This window comes from Carassius carassius, chromosome 15 (genome assembly GCF_963082965.1).
Source record: "Carassius carassius chromosome 15, fCarCar2.1, whole genome shotgun sequence".
Taxonomy (NCBI): Eukaryota; Metazoa; Chordata; class Actinopteri; order Cypriniformes; family Cyprinidae; genus Carassius; species Carassius carassius.
Genome location: NC_081769.1, coordinates 33,280,474 through 33,300,486, shown reverse-complemented (window position 1 = coordinate 33,300,486; position 20,013 = coordinate 33,280,474). Strand labels below are relative to the sequence as shown.

The 20,013-nt window shown below is 36.7% G+C and overlaps 1 protein-coding gene across 6 annotated transcripts in view; it reads left to right on the top strand.

Annotated features, from left to right (window-relative positions):
• Window positions 1-20,013, top strand: part of LOC132158928 (E3 ubiquitin-protein ligase UBR5-like) — a 59,019-nt gene that overhangs the window by 35,913 nt on the left and 3,093 nt on the right. For 3 of the 6 annotated variants that reach the window (XM_059568560.1, XM_059568558.1, XM_059568556.1), the window contains exons 33-54: window positions 585-745; window positions 1,352-1,591; window positions 4,168-4,291; window positions 4,378-4,489; window positions 5,363-5,494; window positions 6,482-6,739; window positions 7,519-7,787; window positions 7,966-8,177; window positions 10,044-10,277; window positions 11,055-11,128; window positions 11,239-11,411; window positions 11,494-11,607; window positions 13,311-13,528; window positions 13,608-13,728; window positions 14,342-14,687; window positions 14,839-14,926; window positions 17,147-17,291; window positions 17,384-17,514; window positions 18,221-18,281; window positions 18,435-18,616; window positions 18,705-18,789; window positions 19,787-19,942. In XM_059568560.1, the coding sequence (XP_059424543.1) occupies window positions 585-745; window positions 1,352-1,591; window positions 4,168-4,291; window positions 4,378-4,489; window positions 5,363-5,494; window positions 6,482-6,739; window positions 7,519-7,787; window positions 7,966-8,177; window positions 10,044-10,277; window positions 11,055-11,128; window positions 11,239-11,411; window positions 11,494-11,607; window positions 13,311-13,528; window positions 13,608-13,728; window positions 14,342-14,687; window positions 14,839-14,926; window positions 17,147-17,291; window positions 17,384-17,514; window positions 18,221-18,281; window positions 18,435-18,616; window positions 18,705-18,789; window positions 19,787-19,942 (3,636 nt within the window). The remainder of the gene's footprint in view (window positions 1-584; window positions 746-1,351; window positions 1,592-4,167; window positions 4,292-4,377; window positions 4,490-5,362; window positions 5,495-6,481; window positions 6,740-7,518; window positions 7,788-7,965; window positions 8,178-10,043; window positions 10,278-11,054; window positions 11,129-11,238; window positions 11,412-11,493; window positions 11,608-13,310; window positions 13,529-13,607; window positions 13,729-14,341; window positions 14,688-14,838; window positions 14,927-17,146; window positions 17,292-17,383; window positions 17,515-18,220; window positions 18,282-18,434; window positions 18,617-18,704; window positions 18,790-19,786; window positions 19,943-20,013) is intronic. The other 3 variants (XM_059568561.1, XM_059568559.1, XM_059568557.1) reach the window with 3 other exon arrangements.

Sequence of the window (20,013 nt, the reverse complement as noted above, 5' to 3'; positions counted from 1 at the left end):
TGAATTTCAATGACCTGTTATTAACAAAAAAAACAGGCTGCTGTTGTGCTTAGCACAGAGTAGAAAAAAACAGCCAAAGACAGCATTTCACACCTATCCATTTGCAAACTTTATTTACTTTTTCAAGTTAAACGCATATAAACACTACTTTTTTTCTTTTTATTGCTTTTACCTATTAAATGCACTTTGATATTTTTCTGTACTATTTCTACAGAAATTAATTTATGGTGTTTATGCTTTCAGGGGGGTTAAACACTCCCAAGGATTTTTTCTGTTTGACATTAAGTTCACCATTCATTCGTTTAGCTTTTGCTTTTCTGTCATCTACTTTTAACACTCTGTTTTGAAGTGATCATTTTGTAGCCAAATCTCTTTAAATTAACATTTATGTGGTGTGTTTGCCTTAGATAACTGGTACAGCCTGGTGACTCCATTTGACTTGAGAGATCGCCAGTTGATAATGCAGGAAGGGATAAAAGGGTGCTGAAAAATAGCAGGCTATGTTTGTTTATATCTACATGATTTTTTCAGTGTAATAGCAGTAGTTTTGCCAACTGTCTCCTCTTGTTCTTGTTGATCTCCAGTTTATTGACACTCTGTTGGGGACCTTGGTGAAGGAGCTGCAGAATAAATACACTCCAGGCCGCAGGGAGGAGGCCATCGTCGTCACACGCAGGTTCCTGCGCTCTGTGGCCCGAGTGTTTGTCATTCTCAGTGTGGAGATGGCATCTTCCAAGAAGAAAAAGTATGTGCTGTCATACTTATGAGAATAGAAAAGGGTGACCATTCATTCCATTTTTTTTTTTCTTGGAGCCATATTGAAATTCCAACATCTCAGGAACCAAACCAGATAGGGCCTTAAAAATGAAGATACCAAAATGAAAGTTTAAATGAAAGCATGCAATCTTTGGAGGAAAAACTTGAAAAGTGCGTTTTCCCCATTTTTGAATGGTCACCATTTGCACATAACAGATTTTACTAACAGACCTGCTAATTTCTGTGTAAAAATGACATTATGATGCTGGCATCTTTCTAAACAAATTTTTACTCCCTTATAATTTGGCTCTGAATCTCTGGTGAAAATTGCCATTTTGACCACCATCTACAAAACAGTGGATTACTCATCCATCCATATATCTAATATTTTGACTTTCATCACTATACATGTCTGTTTGTCTTAAGAAAACATATCAGCAAAATCAAAAATTTGAGATTGGTTGATTTGACATGGAAATGACCTTTATGCAAAACACGCTAATATGGTTGTCTTTCATGTTTAATGTTAATAGATAAAATAAATATCAATCACATTGCTCATGCTCACGATCTCTCGCTTTTGTTTTTCCTTCAGTAACTTCATCCCGCAGCCCATCGGGAAGTGCAGGCGTGTTTTCCAGGCTCTGTTGCCGTACGCAGTGGAGGAGCTCTGCAATGTGGCTGAGTCTCTGATCGTGCCGGTGCGGATGGGCATCGCTCGCCCTACAGCGCCCTTCACTCTGGCCAGCACCAGCATCGACGCCGTACAGGGCAGCGAGGAGCTCTTCTCTGTGGAGCCGCTGCCGCCAAGACCCTCTCCAGATCAGTCCAGCAGGTGAGTCGACCGAAAATATACCTGTAGCATGTAGGTTTCCTCTGGTACGTCTGCTACAATCACAAGGTTTAATTTCAAAGCTTCAAAGCAAATTAACTCAATTTTGTGTGTGGTCACATTGGTGCGATTTATGAACACTACATTTGCCATTTGTCATATGCAACAGAAATGGCAAAGTAAAAGATCGCTTCTTAAACCAAAGAAGGTGAACATGTTGGTATTAGGGGTGTGCACGGATAGTCGAACATTCGAATATTCGTTCTTCTCTAATTATTCGATAAATAAAAATGATATTTGAATTTAGAATTTAAAAAAAAGTTCTCAATTAAACCGAATTTGGTCACTTTCTGTGATTCTCCACGGCATATTTGAAGATGTATGCAAGCAAAAAATAATTAATGAATGAATAAGGGGCCGTTCACATATCGCGCCTAAAAACGCATGGAAAAAGCTAGGCACGCCGCTTTCTCAGTCTTTCCAAAGCGCTCAGGCAGAAGCGCCCCTGAGGCGTCTGCCGTTGCTAAGCAACAATGACGCGCTCTCTCCATGAAGATGCAGAAATTTCAGCAAAGGATAAATGGATTTGCAGCCCAAAAAATCGCTTTCAGTAGCTCTGCTACTAAATTTATTTCAAAATGGCAATCCATATACAGCTATGATCAGCTGTTCCTTCATCTTGGCTGAACGTTGTTAAGGGAAAGGATGAAGCTGATTGGTTAGTTCTTGTCACATGACCCGCGGTTTGCTTGCGGCTCTCTGAAAAGTTGAGATGTTTTTAACTCGATGCGGTGCGGACGCGCTTGGAAAAAACGGGCACGTCGCACCGCGTGCGTATCGCGACCGCATCGCTTCCATTATGAGCGCGCAGGCATACCGCGCGCCTACTTTGGTAATAACGAACTTGAGACGCGATATGTGAACGGCCTCTGAGAACTGCGGTCTTCCTACTTCAAATATGCCGTGGAGAATCACAGAAAGTGACCGAATTCAAGAACATTGTTGCGGCATCTCTCAAGCAACGAATAAACACCGCTAACTTGGAGAATGCAGTGAAAACTCCTCTTCTCGCGTCTGCCCTAGACCCTCGGCACAAACATCTCCGGTTACTTGATGTAAACATGAGAGAAGTGAGTCCCGCCAACGTCTGTGCCGTCAGAGTGCGTTTTCTCCGCGGCCGGCCTTATTGTTAACAGACTAAGGAGCCGACTTTCCCCTGATCATGTTTACATGCCTGTGTTTCTTAACAAGAACATGTAAAACAATTGAAAAAAAAAAGCAAAAAAGATTTGCTGACAGTTTCAAAGTTAAGTGTAGGCTACGTTCTACAATAGCCTAATTGCTGCAGGCTGCTTTACGTTTTTTCTTTAACTTTTTCTTTTTTCTTTGTTAATTTTTTTTTTTTTTTTTTTGCTTAATCTGTACTTTTGTTTGTTTGCACGCATTGTTAAAGGTTTTCAGCTACAAAACACGATGTGTGATGTTAAAGCTTATTGTGTGTAAGCTTGTTCAAAATGACGGAAACAATAAATGTTGCTGAAAAATAACGTCGGTCTCATTAAACTTAATTTAAATAAACGAATATTCGAATATTCGTTTTTTGTGAGCTCAAATATTCGAATGTGATATTTGCGGAAAACGCCCATCCCTAGTTGGTATTCTGTTGTAAAAAAAATGCATGCAAGCACAGTTTTCAATTGCAAGCACACAAGCAAGTTTTCAATTCCATTCGAAAAGCTTTTTATCTTTGCTGTTTTTCTCTTGTTTCGCCATGGAGGCTCTTTTATTATTATTTTTTTTTTTATTCCTTTGTGTTTGCTGAATGTTCTGTAATTTTTTAGGCTGTATAAAATACAGCATGTGGTTTATGCCATGACTCATTTGATTAATTTTTGTATATAAACCTTTTGTAAGATTTTCCATTGTATCTTTCCATTTTATTGTTGTTGTGCTTTTTAATTAAGCATAACAATGAATCCATCTTTTGTTTTAGTCTTGAAAAGTGAAAGGTGTGTAGATGTAAGCAAAACAGACAATTATCTTTTCTTGTAAAGCGTGACCAGATCTCGAAATCGAAAACATCCAAAGCCCAGCTTATAACACAGCAAAAGAGGAATAATAGTACTGATGAAAAAGAACGGGTTTAATGTTAACCACTTTCATTTCCATATAACCGTAAACTATGATAGAAGTTAATCAGCATGCATTAAAAAAAAAAAAAAAAAAAGATTGCGACCAAATCACGTGTTTGTGTGACCAACTGAGAAAGTTAATCGCAAAATAGCGAAATATGCCCTGCAATAGATTTGTAACTAAATTAAAATAATTATAACCACAATCAGAAATTTTAAGAGCAGAATCTTCTTCATGGTTTCTTTTCTCTTTTTAACCAGTAAATTTACATGATGTTTTCAGTCATTTGTGCTTTCCTGGATAAAAATGTCAGATCAAAAAATAAATAAATACTGGACTCTTATTTTACCCGATTTAAAATATTTTAGGGCTCAGCTCACTGAAGCTATTTCCGAGCACTCAGTTGTCATTAATGCAGGTATTGTCTGCTGTCTTATGCCTCTCAGCTCCAGTCAGTCAGCCTCTTCTTACATCATCAGAAACCCTCAGCCCCGCCGCAGCAGTCAGTCCCAAACGGCCCGAGGCCGCGACGAGGAGCAGGATGATATCGTTTCTGCTGACGTAGAAGAGGTGCGATGCTATATTGTTAGTTCTATCACTTGTGTGTTTCGCCTGAAGCTCTTTGTCTAAATGCTCCTGGATGTTCACCTGTTCAGGTGGAGGTGGTGGAGGGTGTTGCAGGTGAGGAGGATCATCATGATGACCAGGAGGAGCAGGGCGAGGAGAACGCAGAGGTCGAAGGGCAGCATGATGAGCACGATGAAGATGGTAAACACAAGATTACAGAGACTATACGCTTTACAGGACTTGCCAATGAGAGACAGAAATTTGTTTCATCTCATATTTATGTTCTTAGAATACATGTAATCAATATTTATCTGGAAAACCTAAAGGTCTTACAAAGAAATAGCTTGGTTTCATTTGAAGAAAATGTGACGAGAATAGTAAGACCTTTTTTAATAGTTAAACGTAGTCCTCCTCATAAATACATAAATAAATAAATTATTAAAAAAAGGAATATCATGCAACCCAAGATATTGTCAATTAATTTGTGATGTTCAAGTTCTGTTTTGCAGCATCTTATTTCACCAAAAATAAAAATGTTTTGTGAATTGTTTTATTTTAATTAGTAATTTAAAAGGTTGATTAATTTGTTTAATTTTTATTAATGTTTAATTAGACAATTATCAATGATACAATTGTGGTAAGTAATACAACACAGAATCCCAAAAATAAAAAATAAAATGAAAAAAAGGAATTTGTTGGTGAAAAAATGGTTTGATTTCATTGGGCCCTAAATTATTAGCCTACAGTGTTGATTTCACTTGTAAACAGACAACTTATATTTACATTCATTCTTTGTATCTAACCAACATGAGAGATGTATTTCCTTCCCGTTAATGGTATGAAATGAATATCGCGATAAATATCGATATCGAATAATATGGTAAAAAAAAATACTGTGGTAATATTTTTGCCCATATTGCATTTCCTTCTGCACTATTCAGAATTTTCGGTATTACCATAAAAACACAAATGTGTTAGAAACACTGTTGCTCATTGTCCTTTTGTCTAGAAGCCAACCGTTTCTTCTATAAATAATTCTGAGGTCACAAATAATTGCTAATCTGTTTCTCACAGGGAGTGACATGGAGCTGGATCTGTTGGCTGCTGCTGAGACTGAGAGTGACAGCGAGAGTAATCACAGCAATCAGGATAATGCCAGCGGCCGCAGGAGCGTTGTGACCGCAGCCACCGCTGGATCTGAAGCAGGTGCATCACTTCATCAGAGTTACAGAAATTACTGGAATTGTGCTGCTCCCTCCTGTTTTGTTTTGCTCTCCACATGACCTGCTGAGCATACAGGAAGCTATAAATGCATTATGTTTTGAATTTGTTCCTGTGGCAATTGTAGAATTATATTTTTGGGTCAAACAGTCTATTTTGTATTTTTTTTTATTCTAGCAAATTGGGTGCATTTTGTTTATCTAATATTGGCAGAAATTACAGACTAACCAGTCTATACTAGTCTAACTAGTGTGTCTAAGTTTGACCCTGGAGCACAAAAGCAGTCATAAGTTGCACAGGTGTATTTGTAGCAATAGCCAACAATACATTCTTCTCTTTATTTATAAATCATTGTATCGATCGTTTTCTCTTTTATTCCAAAAATCGTTAGGATATTAAGTAAAGATCATGTTCAATAAAGATATTTTGTTACATTCCTACTGTAAATATACCTAAACTTAATTTTTGTTTAGTAATATGCATTTTCTCTATTTAGATTTTTTTTTTTTGCACTCAGATTCCAGATTTTCAAATAGTTGTCTCCAATTATTACAAACCATACATCAATAGAAATATTATTTATTCATATTTTCAAATTCACAAACTTCACAAAATCGACCCTTATGATTGGTTTTGTGGTCCACAAATCTGGATTTTTTTTTTTTTTACTTTTGATTAATTTACTCAATATATTTTTCATTTTATTAAAAAAAAAAACAAAGAGGGACAAAAATGTTTCATTCCTATACCTGGAGTGTCATCAAATAAATTAGCAAAAAATGTATTTTCAAATATTTTTGTGACTCCTCCCATTTGCAATAGGTCAAACAAACAGGTAGCCCCGCCCAAAACTCACACCATTGGCTGAGCACATGTCACTCAAACCAACTCTGTTGTAATTGTTTGATGCCACTATGGTGCAGAAAAACAAACTCTTCACCTTTAAACCTTCCACTCTGTTTTTTCCTGAAGGTGCCAGCAGCGTTCCTGCTTTCTTCTCAGAGGACGACTCCCAGTCGAATGACTCCAGTGACTCGGACAGCAGCAGCAGTCAGAGTGATGATGTGGATCAGGAGACTTTCCTGTTGGACGAGCCTCTAGAGAGAACCACGGGCTCAGCGCATGCTAACAGTGCGGCCCAGGCGCCGCGGTCCATGCAGTGGGCCGTACGCACGACACCCAGCCAGCGTTCCTCCGGTGGCGCCCCGTCCAGCTCATCCACACCTGCTGGTCAGTATCTCACTCCACCTGTCCACAACAAATAATCAAAACAAGTCACTCCCGACTATGTCACATCTAGGGCTGGGTATTGATTCAGATGTCCCGATTCGATTTAGATTTGCAAGCTCTCGATTTGATTCTCAATTATTTTATTACATTCAGTGAATAAAGTTTTAATACAAATCCTATTGATATTTCTCAGTTTACAAATGGTGAATTAATAAAAATAAATTATTTTTGCCCAGCCCTAGTCACACCAACTCAAAATTGCATTGTTGAAAGAAACTAAATAAAACACAGATAAGTCTTATTAGTGTACATGTCAAAGTTTTAAGATTGCATTCAGAAATGATGTAAAGTTCCAGGAAATAAAATCATATATATAATGTTCACAAACATTATAAACACTATGACCATGCATTTTAGTTGCCGTCACTCCACAACAAAACATTTACATGATATACAACAAAAAAAAAGTTCATATAAAATAAACATAAATTATAGTGGCATTTGATATAAACATTATTCATTATAAACACCAAACCTAAATTAATTAATTTAAAATAAAAATTATCATCTTTTATTTATTTGTGCATAAAATTTGATTTGATTTGATTTAAAAATTTAGCTTTTTTCTACTTGAAAAGATACATGGCCATCTTCCAAACTTACAAATACAAACTTATGCACCATAATTTACAACATTTTTTCAGTTGATAAAAACAACTAATGGAAAATATGAGAAGTCATTTATTAATAGTGGCATTAATTGTGCCGTCTCCCTCCAGCGAGCTCCACAGGCCTCATCTACATCGATCCTTCAAACCTGCGCCGCAGCAGTGCCATCAGCACCAGTGCAGCAGCCGCAGCAGCAGCCCTTGAGGCCAGTAACTCCAGCAGCTACCTGACCTCCGCCAGCAGCCTGGCTCGAGCCTACAGCATCGTCATCCGCCAGATCTCTGACCTCATGAGCCTCATCCCCAAATACAACCACCTGGTCTACACGCAGTACCCCGCTGCCGTCAAACTCACCTATCAGGACGCCGTCAGTCTGCAGGTCAGAATTGAGAATTATACCATGGTCTGTCTGAATACTCGTTTCTGATTGGCTAAAACCGTTTAATGCACAGGTAGCTCCAAGTCAGTTGAATCACCGTTCCTTATTAATGCACTGCTTAGATTAATGCAGACACACACACAGAGAGAGTCTGAAACCTCTGTTTTCCTTTTTGCAGAACTTCGTAGAGGATAAGTTGATCCCCACCTGGAACTGGATGGTGTCCATCATGGATTCGACTGAAGCGCAGCTGCGTTACGGCTCTGCTCTGTCCTCAGCCGGGGATCCTGGACACCCGAGTCACCCGCTGCACGCTTCACAGCACACCGGCCGCAGGGAGCGCATGACGCCGCGAGAGGAGGCCAGTCTCCGCACCCTTGAAGGACGCAGGTAAGTTAAAATTTGATGAAAAATCCGCCCTCCGTTTTCTCATTTCTGTGATTCCCTCAACAAAAACCCAATAGGATGACAACCTCTGTAGTGCTATTTAGCAACTTGTTCACACCAGCAGACATAAAAATAATAATAATTTGAGCTTTATTTTTTTTATTTTTTTTACTTTTTCTAGTTTTTTTGTCGTCTTTGGTTTCATTTGTATTTTAGTTGTTTAGTCTATTTTATTTAATTTAGTTTACATTTTTTGGTTATTTTAAGTTAGTTTTTTTAAATACTGATAGTTTTTTTATTTTTATTAATTTTTTTGTCTTATTTGGTTTCATTTTTGTTTTATTTTAGTTTATATATATATATATATGTATGTATATATGTATATATAGATATAGATTATTTGGCTTTAACTTCAATTAGGATTTTTATTTTCCTGTGAAGTATTTTGTTGTAGAATAAAATGTGAAATATCATAAGATTGTGTTCTCCACAGATCTTATTTCAGTCTTTCAACCAAAAAACCCATTCAATAAAAAACAGTGACTTTGGGATGATTTAAAGGTGCCATCTGTCATGTCTGGCAAGAAAATCAAGTCATACTCCACATTCCATACCAGATGGGGGCAGTATGCCTCAATAAAGTGAATTGGTCTACTCTAGAGTAACAAACGAGAAACGGCATAGTCTCTATGCTCCGCCCCTACCTTCACAACAACCCTACAGCCATAGCTGAAGCCTAAGAGGACGTTTTGCCTCCAGAGGAACGTTGGGTGATGTCAAGTGATTTTGAAACATGACATCTTCAAGCTACTCCCCTTCACCTTTACCAGTGAATATGTTCCTATTCGTTTTGTTCATATTACATTTTGAGTTGTATATACACATTATTTGAATTAAATTCTGAAACCGCATTCTGTCAACATCATTGTTGACCAAGCTAGCGCCAACCAACGTAACCAGAGCTGCCAACTCTCAAGCATTCACCGTGAGACACACGCAATTGACTCTTTTCACACGCTTTCCACCACACATCAATTTTCTCACGTACAGAAAAACCACGAAGCAAAGAGGACACGGAGACCAACAGACTAGACAGAGCAGGTTAGTTATGATATAAAAAAATGGGTAGGTTATAGCTAGCTATCAAACGCAGCTACGGTTAGCCATCGCTAACATTAGCACGTTTATCGAACAGCCTTCGATACATTCCTATGTTATAACTTCCCGAAATAAATGCACAAACATATAAAACAAACTTGTAGCGAAATACTAACAGCAACTAACTTACCAATCCAAAAGAAATGTTGCAAGTTCGGTGTCGAACCTCATTTCTTTCAGGTCCATCAGTTGTCTCCAGCGATTGAAAGCAGTGCCGATGTTTACTCTGGCTCGGCTCCTTTTCTTATCGGATTTGATTTGTGATTCCGATCGCGGTTGTTTCCCTGTAGCGGGTGGTGGTCTTTTGCCAAGGGCTTAAGTCATCCTTCCGCTCTCTTCCCTGAACTGAAATGAAGTAGTGGGCTGTACTTTCCACACGATTGACATCAGGTTCAAGTACGCCCGCCTCCCATGGCCGAAACTGGTATTACGACACCTGTCGGGCCGGGGCTAGTAATGCTAATGCTAATTAAGATTGATATCTCTGCAGCACTATAACTTGACATTTTTTTAATGACATCATCGCCCTTATTTCTTCTCATTCTTTTGATGCGTGTAGGTCATTTTTTGGATATTTTTACCTCAATTTTTGCACATGGCACCTTTAACTGGAAGCGCTAAGAAGCGAACTCCTTTACGGGTTTTGGTCTACAAAAACATACAATTCCTGCAGCACTTGATTATAAATGAATTTTGTTCTCTGTGTTCCAGACGCGCTGCAACACTTCTGACGGCTCGTCAGGGGATGATGTCGGCTCGAGGAGACTTCCTGAACTACGCTCTGTCTCTGATGCGTTCCCATAATGACGAGCATTCAGACGTTCTTCCTGTGCTGGATGTGTGTTCGCTCAAACACGTGGCGTACGTCTTCCAGGCCCTCATCTACTGGATTAAAGCCATGAATCTGCAGACGACCCTCGACACCACTCAGATTGACAGGAAGAGGTAAACTACTAAAATCATGTTCTTAAGTGCTAATATGTGCAGTTACTTTTAGTGTGGATAATTAATGTCTTAAAGAAATGTTTTAGCCTTTTTTGTTGATATTTGACAGGGATATTTTATGTATAATATTTAATTTATTACTAGATTTAAATACTTTGAATTCGCTTTTATTTTAAGAATTTCCTTTTTTAGTCATTTTAGTAGTTTTTTTAATTTAATATTGGTTCTAATTTAATGAAATTATTTGTTAACAATTGAGAAAAAATATATTTGAGATATAATTTTTTTAATTTTTTTTTACTGGTTTAAGAGTAAACTGGTTTACAATAGTCGGCTTGTTTTATTTATATTATAATTATTTTTTATTTATATTTTTTATTTAAAACTCATTTTATTGTTGTCTTTTATTTTTGCTTTTTTTATATTGCAGGGTTACTATAAGTTATAAAACAAACAAAAAAATTCATTACTTAAAACATACATTAAAAAAAATTTTCAGCTAGTTTCAGAGGCCGCATTTCACTTTTAAATTTAGTTTAACTTGACGTAATACAATAAAATAAAGCTAAAATAATAACTATAGACATAAAAGAAGACTAATACTAAAAATGACAACAAAGACTAGATCAAATTTAAATGGGATTCCATAATATAAAAATACAAACTGATTCAAAAACAATAAAAACTGAATATTTCAGTGATACTTGAATAGCACTTATTGCCCAGAGCTGTCTATCTCTGTTTTGATTTCTAAATACTTTTTTCATCCTATTTCAGAAATCGTGAGCTGCTGGAGCTGGGTCTGGACAATGAGGACTCTGAGCACGAGAACGACGAGGACACCAATCAGAGTGAGTATTTGTATTTTTGTTGTTGTAGTTGTTTCAGTTCACACTCTGCACGCTCCTCACAAGCTGAAGTGAAACTCGCAGGTTCAGATGATTGCTCTGTTACTCCACAGGCTCCACCCTGCAGGACAAGGATGAGGAGTCGCTCCCTGCTGAGACCGGACAGCACCATCCATTTTTCCGCCGCTCGGACTCCATGACCTTCCTGGGATGTATCCCTCCCAATCCTTTCGAAGTGCCCCTCGCCGAGGCCATTCCTCTGGCTGACCAGCCACATCTCCTGCAGGTCAGAGATGCCCTTTCCTCTATTAGAGGTTATTCCAGAGGGTTGTATCTCTTTAACACTTCTGTTTTTCTTCATCTCACAGCCCAATGCCAGAAAAGAGGACTTGTTTGGACGGCCAAGTCAGGGTCTGTATTCGTCTTCGTACATGGCCAGTAAAGGCCTCACGGATCTGAGTGTGGACATGAATTGCTTGCAGGTTAACATGGGTCTCACATTTTTGCTGGTGCCTTTCCCATTTTTACAAAGTGATTTGAAGTAAATGTAAAAAAAATTGTCAGACAGATTATCCTCTTAAGTGGCATGTCAAGCTAATGTAGTTTTTTTTAAAATTTGATTTCAGTTTTTAAGTATTTATTCAAATAAATATTATGTATTCATTTTGTCAGAAAAATAATCCTTTTAAGATAAATTTAGCTGAATTCACATTTAGAAAAAGCTATTTTTATTTTTTATATTCTATACTTTAATATAATCCGTTTTTATATTTGTTTAACTTTTTTTTGTAATTTTTTTTGCATTAATTTTAATCCGGTTTATACGACGGCATTTTTGTGCCACTGTAAAAAAAAAAAAAAAAAGAATCTAAGATTACGAGAATAAAGTCGAAATGTTTTTGCGAATTAAGTCGAAGTTACAGGCCACCAAAATTGATTTGAATATTGTTGCGTCCGAGCGGCAGCAGCATCTTACTGGGATGAGGAAGAGTCCGTTTTAAGGACTCGCGAAAACAGCTTAATATCATGAATATGGTATTTATTAACAGACTGAACAGGAAAAACTTTTTATCTTAACATCAGCTCACACACCCAATCGACATTCCTTCAGGGGGCACTGTAGCTTTCTTATTTAATACGCTACAGCTGTATGTGGGACTATTAGCAAAAATCATGTCATACTCGTGGGGACAGCTATGCTTGGAAATAATATTTCATATCGACTTTATTTTCAAAACATTGAAACTTTATTCTCTAAACATTTAGACTATTCTCGTAATATTTCGACTTTATTCTCGAAAAATTTAGATTTTATTCTCCAAACATTTAGACTTTATTCTTGTAATATTTTGACTTTATTCTCGCAACATTTCGACTTTATTCTCGTAACATTTCGACTTTATTCTCGTAAACATTGCGACTTTATTCTCGTAAAAATTGTGACTTTATTCTCGTAATATTTTGACTATTCTTTAAACATTTTGACTTTATTCTCGAAACATTTCGACTTTATTCTCGTAACATTTTGACTATTCTTTAAACATTTTGACTTTATTCTCGCAAACATTTCGACTTTATTCTCGTAACATTTCGACTTTATTCTCGTAAACATTGCGACTTTATTCTCGTAAACATTGCGACTTTATTCTCGTAAAAATTGTGACTTTATTCTCGTAATATTTTGACTATTCTTTAAACATCTTGACTTTATTCTCGAAACATTTCGACTTTATTCTCGTAATATTTTGACTATTCTTTAAACATTTTGACTTTATTCTCGAAACCTTTCGACTTTATTCTCGCAAACATTTTTACTTTATTCTCGTAATATTTTGACTATTCTCAAAACATTTCGACTTTATTCTCGAAACATTTCGACTTTAATCTCGTAATCTTATATATTTTTTTACATTTTTAATTTAATTTATCTTATTCATTTATCACCTTTCATATGCTTTTTTTTAATCTGTCGTCTTTTTATTCTTTTTTTAATTTAGTTTAGTTTATTTCTCTTTAATGTATCTATTTTTATTTTTAAATTAGTTATTTTTATTATTTTATTTTAAATAAAGTTTTATATAAAATTAGGTTCTCAGTGCGGTCCAAAATGCTTCTCTGAGCAATTCTCAACAGCAATAAAACAATATTTTTTACAATATTTTACTACGGATAATTCTCATCCCAGATTCTACCCACAAAGATGTCGTATTCGGCGAACATGAAGAACGTGATGAGGATGGAGTCTCGTCAGAGGGTTGGTGAGGGGCAGACGGCTGCAGAGCAGGTCATGGATGCGTCTAAACCCGGCCCTTCGCCTCATGATCTGGCGGCTCAGTTAAAGAGCAGCCTGCTCGCTGAGATCGGTTTGACCGAGAGCGACGGCCCGCCGCTTCCCACGTTCATGTGAGTTAACACACTCACAGATTCAATAAAACAGCTGCGAATGACTTCTTTAGTGACTCATCTCGTCGGTCTCCTCCAGTCCTCACTGTAGCTTTATGGGGATGGTGATCTCTCACGACATGCTGCTGGGCCGCTGGCGGCTTTCCCTGGAGCTGTTCGGACGGGTCTTCATGGAGGACGTCGGAGCAGAACCAGGATCTGTGAGTATAGCTCATTTTTGCAGTGTCTTGAGAGGAAGTACTTTATCTGCATTATATTCCCGGTGATAATAGATGATCTGTAGAGACCAGATCCCACCGTTCGGCATGCATGTTGTTCTCAGATTAGCCGTTCTCAGATCAGAGTGAAAGGTTATCATTTGCACGTTTCATCTCTCGCCAAAAAAACACATTAAAGCAATTTCAGACCATTCAAAAAGAGAAGTTGAATTGGACTCAACTATTTTGTCCCTAAAGTTAAATTCCCGTTTTGGAAAGTATTCTAGGACACCCAGTCTTAACAAAGATTAATCTGTATTAAACTTATGCATTATGCGTGGTGTTTTACACTTCTGCACCTGTTACGGACTTCATTTGTAACTTTATATTGTATTCATCTATACTAGTAACTGTTCTTGTTTTATTAATGACTTTGTTAGTTAAGCTAGTACTTTCTGCTGGGCATAGAAGTATGTAAAGTTGGCTTTTATTAACAAATGAAAAGCAAATTTTTTTGCTGATCTGAAAAATCCATGAGTCACAATATATGATCCGAATGGTGAGTTTTGTGATCCGTTGCACCACGAGTGCTAAACCTCTGTTTTGAACGCTGCAGATCCTGACTGAACTGGGTGGTTTCGAGGTGAAGGAGTCTAAGTTTCGGCGTGAGATGGAGAAGCTGAGGAACCTGCAGTCTCGTGATCTGGCTCTGGAGGTGGACCGGGACCGAGAGCAGCTCATCCAGCAGACCATGCGGCAGATCAACGCTCACTTCGGCCGTCGCTGCACCACGACACCAATGGCAGTGCACCGCGTCAAAGTGACCTTCAAGGATGAACCTGGAGAGGGCAGCGGAGTGGCACGGAGCTTTTACACGGCCATCGCACAGGCCTTCCTCTCCAACGACAAGCTGCCCAACCTGGACTGCGTACAGAGCGTTAGCAAGGGAATGCAGGCTAGCAGTATGTGACCATTTCCTTCTGTTTTTAGTCCTGTGATTTCAATTGATTTTATATTTTTTCATCTTCAGTAAATGTTTTACTAATTCTAATCCCTAAATAGTTATGTTTTTCCAGGATAATCATGATGCTCCTGTTGTCTGTGTGTGTGCAGATCTCATGCAGCGTTTGAGGAACAGAGACCGTGAGCGTGAGAGGAGGAGCGGAGGACTGAGAGCTGCATCCAGACGAGACCGTGACAGGTGGCTTTTTTAAACACCATTGTTCGAAATAATCATTTAATAATTATTTAAAATGTAAAAATCTGTCGTAATCTATAATCTATCTTATATATTGATATATCTGATGTATTTTCTGGCTACATAATCTTTTTTTTTTTATTATTATTTTTTAAAAACTATTTAATTATTTAAAATAAAGTAATCTTTATTGATATATTTATGTATTTTCTGGCTAAATAAATTTAAGCATTTTCATATATATATATATACACACACACACACACACACTGAAAAAAGTTATAAACGAAACACTTTTGTTTGTGCCCCCATTTGTCATGAGCTGATTTAAGACTTTGTCTATGTACACAAAAGGCCTATTTCTCTCAAATATTGTTCACAAATCTGTCTAAATCTGTGTTAGTGAGCACTTCTCCTTCACCGAGATAATCCATCCATATTATATATTTATATCATTTAAATAATTTAAAATAAAATAATCTTTCTTACTATATTCATGTATTTTCTGGCAATATCATTGTTTTAAAATGTTTTTTTTTAATTGCCATTTAGAATAATTTTTTTTTTTTTTTTTTTACTGTTTAACTATTTTTTTTTTTAAATTAAATATAGTTTTTTTTTGGCAAAATGTTTTTTTAGTAATTTTTTAAAAAGAAATATTAGTTTGGGGGTATTTTTAAAATATATACAATATGTATATATGAATATACATGTCCATATTTATTTATATATATATATATATATATATATTAGGGGTGTAACGATACGCGTATTCGTATTGAACCGTTCGGTACGAGGCTTTGGGTTCGGTACGCGGTGCGCATTATGGACCGAACGGTTCTTTGGACTAATTAATTATATTTGGAAAATAAAAAAAATTGTGAAATATAATGATATGCGTTCAACAAGGTAGCCCAATAACCCAAACGACGTAACAGGCAACGCCCCTGACACCCCCGAAGAAGGAAAAAACACCAACTTATATGTTTATGTTAGGCTACTCAGTCAGGCGCTCGCTCACTCAGTAATACACGCTGAAGGCTCGTTGCAAAATGGCCAAACAGACCAGAAATAGAAGATCCTCCAATTACCAACAGGTCTGGTGTTTGGGTGCACTTTGGATTCCCTGTAAGCTATAATGGTGATGGCAAGAGAGTGGTGGATAAAAAAAACAACGATATGTCGCATCTAGGGTACACCAGCGGGAATACAAAAAAAAAAAAAAACACCAGCGGGATTACTTGAAACATGTCAACTCATTTACACCGACATCACCTTAGTGTGTCAGTATCTGGGAAAAGACGGAAAAAAGGAGAAACATACACGCAACAAACTATCCCCGCAGCATTTAGACAGACATTTCCAACGGATTCAAACAGGGCAAAAGACATCACCACGGCGATTGGTAGGCTACATTTACGTTATAGCCGTGGATATGAAACCTTACTATTTACCATTGATTCTATCATCACCATTATAGCTTACAGGGAATCCAAAGTGCACCCAAACACCAGACCTGTTGGTTATTGGAGGATCCTCTATTTCTGGTCTGTTAAACGCATTAGCCATTTTGCAACGAGCCTTCAGCGCGTACTGAGTGAGCGAGCGCCTTACTCTGTAGTGGAAAACGTATGTTTTAAGAACATGCTTAATGTAATTGAGCCCCGTTACAATATTCCTTCACGAGCTCATTTCAGACAGACCGTAATTCCTGCTTTGTTCCAAAAAACATAAGCCCTATAGAGAACCAATTGAGTAAAAACACACATTTAATATAAAGAGTTATAGAGTTCCATATAAAAAGTTACATCTTTATATTTGTTCATAACTAATATAACATTTTCATATTTTTTTTTATAAGGAGCTGTTTTTGTTTTATACAGTATGCTGCTAAGAAAACATTGAACAATGATGGAGCTATTCTTTACCCATCTTCTATGTAAAAAAAACAAAAAAAACATACTTTGTTAGTTTTAATAAATAAAACATTTTTTAAAAATCAAGGAAATTTATCTGCCAATTTTTTCTTTTTGCTGTATCTAAAACGTACCGAACCGAACCGTGACACCAGTGTATTGTATCGAACCGAACCGTGAATTTTGTGAACCGTTACACCCCTAATATATATATATATGTATATATGTATGTATATATGTATGTGTGTGTGTATAATATTTATTTTATTTACAATTATTGATTTATTTACTTATTGATTTCTTGCAGGGACTCGAGGAGACAGCTGTCGATCGACACACGGCCGTTCAGACCTGCATCGGAAGGAAACCCGATTGATGAATCAGAGCCGCTGCCGGCTCACAGACAAGCTCTAGGAGAGAGACTTTACCCTCGAGTGCATGCCATGCAGCCGGTAGACCAGCGCAGCCATCAGCGTTCACATCACAGGTACACATGTGGCTTTGACAAGCTGTTTAAGTGTGTAATGTGTGCTTTTCTCTACAGGCTTTTGCCAGTAAAATCACAGGCATGCTGCTGGAGCTCTCTCCCGCTCAGCTGCTGCTGCTCCTGGCCAGCGAGGACTCGCTCAGAGCCCGTGTGGAAGAAGCCATGGAGCTCCTCATCACTCACGGAAGGTCAATCATCTCGACACACCTTTCAGGAACACCTCACATACACAAATACAAAACCATTGCTATGATGAATATAGGAGCATCTAAATATAATAAAAAAGACATGCATTTAATTTACAATGTAAGTAATGGCATGAAGAATTACTTAAATAACTGCGTGCATAATTATGAAATTACTATTGTAGTATTCCATAATTATGTTCATGCATATCTACCATTTTAGTTCTTACCAGTCAGTGTATGTAGTATTGAGTAAAATGAAATATTAAATACTATAATAACTAATAAAATAAATTACAGAATTATCTAGGTAACCATGTAACTTATGTAATTATAGTAGTTAATTGTGTATTTTTAATAGTATAATATTTAATCATCATTATTGAATGTTATTAAATGTATTCTTTACATTATTAAAAATTGAAAAAAAAAAATACTTTTAATTAAATACTCTATATCATCTACATTGAACTATGTACATAATTTAGTTTTTTTTATTTATTATTATTATAGTATTTAATCATCATTATATGCATGCAACATTTAATTAACAAACCGTTTTAATTGTAATTAATATTACATACTTAATGCTATTAAAGATAAACTAATTAAATTATTGTTGTTGTTTAAAACATTAAATGTTAAGCATTTGATTTAATGGTGCACTGGATATTTGAGTGTCTTTAATGAGCTTCTCTCTCTTGCACAGGGAGAACGGCGCTGACAGTATCCTGGACCTCGGCCTCCTCGACACTCCTGAAAAAGCACAGGTATGTTTTGTCTAAAACCCTAAAGACTCTTGTCTGGTCCTTTGCATCAGGTTCAGTTCAGCATTGAACTCTCTTCTTATCACTTTGAGCTGTATTGGGTTTTTGGAGTTTAATCTGTGATCTGATTTTAATAGCAATTTCCATATATTCCAGCAGCAGGAGAACCGAAAGAGGCACGGATCGACCCGCAGTGTGGTTGACATGGAGCTGGACGACCCCGAGGATGGAGACGATAATGCTCCTCTGTTCTACCAACCCGGCAAGAGGGGCTTTTACTCGCCCCGTCCAGGCAAGAACACTGAGGCCAGGCTCAACTGCTTCCGAAACATCGGCAGGTACGAGAGACACGTTCACCCGAGCATCTGTGTGAGACTGAACCACTGAATGAACTTCCAACAATAACCCTGACTCTTCTGCCTCCAGGATACTTGGCTTGTGTCTGTTACAGAACGAACTTTGCCCCATCACCCTCAACAGACACGTCATCAAAGTGTTGCTCGGCAGGAAGGTGAATATCTAAATGTTAATAATTTTTTAATAGTGACAAAATCACTTTAGGCAAAAAAAAAAATTGTATTCGATTTTTTTTTTTTTTTTTTTCAGGATTCCATTTATTTTAATGGTTAAAGTTTAGGTAAAAGCATGTCTAATTAAATTCATGAAACTTTGAATAAACTGATAAATTATGTACGTTTCATGATTACGATTAATTTGACATGATTTTTTTATTACTCAAATTTAAAACGGAAAACAGAATTTGAAAATAAAAATAAAAAGAATTTTAGGAAAAATAAAACTGATATTGAATTGCATAACAAAAATGACCTTTTTAGAGCTCTGTGAAATCAATTTATTAGAAGATTTAACAAAATTAATGTTTTTATGGCCCTATGAATATTTTTTTCTAGATTCTGTTTAAATCTAGAAAAGAACTCATGAAACTTAAACTAAATTAAAAAAATGTTTTTGTTTTTTTTACTTTATTTATTTTTTACGCTGCCTTATGAAATCTGTTAATTGTTATTTTTTTAAGTCTCAATTTTTTTTTTTTTTACTTTTTCCATATTCCTGTTTATTCAAATAAGGTTTCATGATTTCATTTAATTGAAAAGGTAATTTTCGTTTAACAATTTATAAAGTTGAACAAAAATGTTTTAGGGCCATATGAAGATTTGTTGGAAAAAAAATATATGAAAACATATGAAAATGTTTTTTTTTTTTAATTTTCTGTATTGTTCTTAAATGGCATAAATGCAATAAAAACCCTATCTAAACAGCTGCATTTATAAAACTTTAACAATTGATGTCTCCTTTATGAATGTATAATTTAATTCTAATCTATTGTCCAAAAAAAAACAAATTTATTAAATGTAACTGTTTCTGGGTTTTTTTCCCTTCAAAATCTATATACTTGTACTGTAAGTTTCATCTGTATGACTGGATCCTGTGTTCTCCATCACAGAAATCATACTGAGGTTTGCCTTCTCACGTTCTCTTGTCTGCAGGTCAACTGGCACGACTTTGCGTTCTTCGACCCAGTGATGTACGAGAGTTTGCGGCAGCTGATTCGTCACTCTCAGACCGAGGAGGCGGAGGCCGTGTTTGCAGCGATGGACCTGGCCTTCGCCATCGACCTCTGCAAGGAGGAAGGATCTGGACAGGTAATTGCTGCAGCATCTTTGTGTTAGCATTAGAGCTCCGTCTGTGCACATGACTGAAGGTTTCCTGCTGC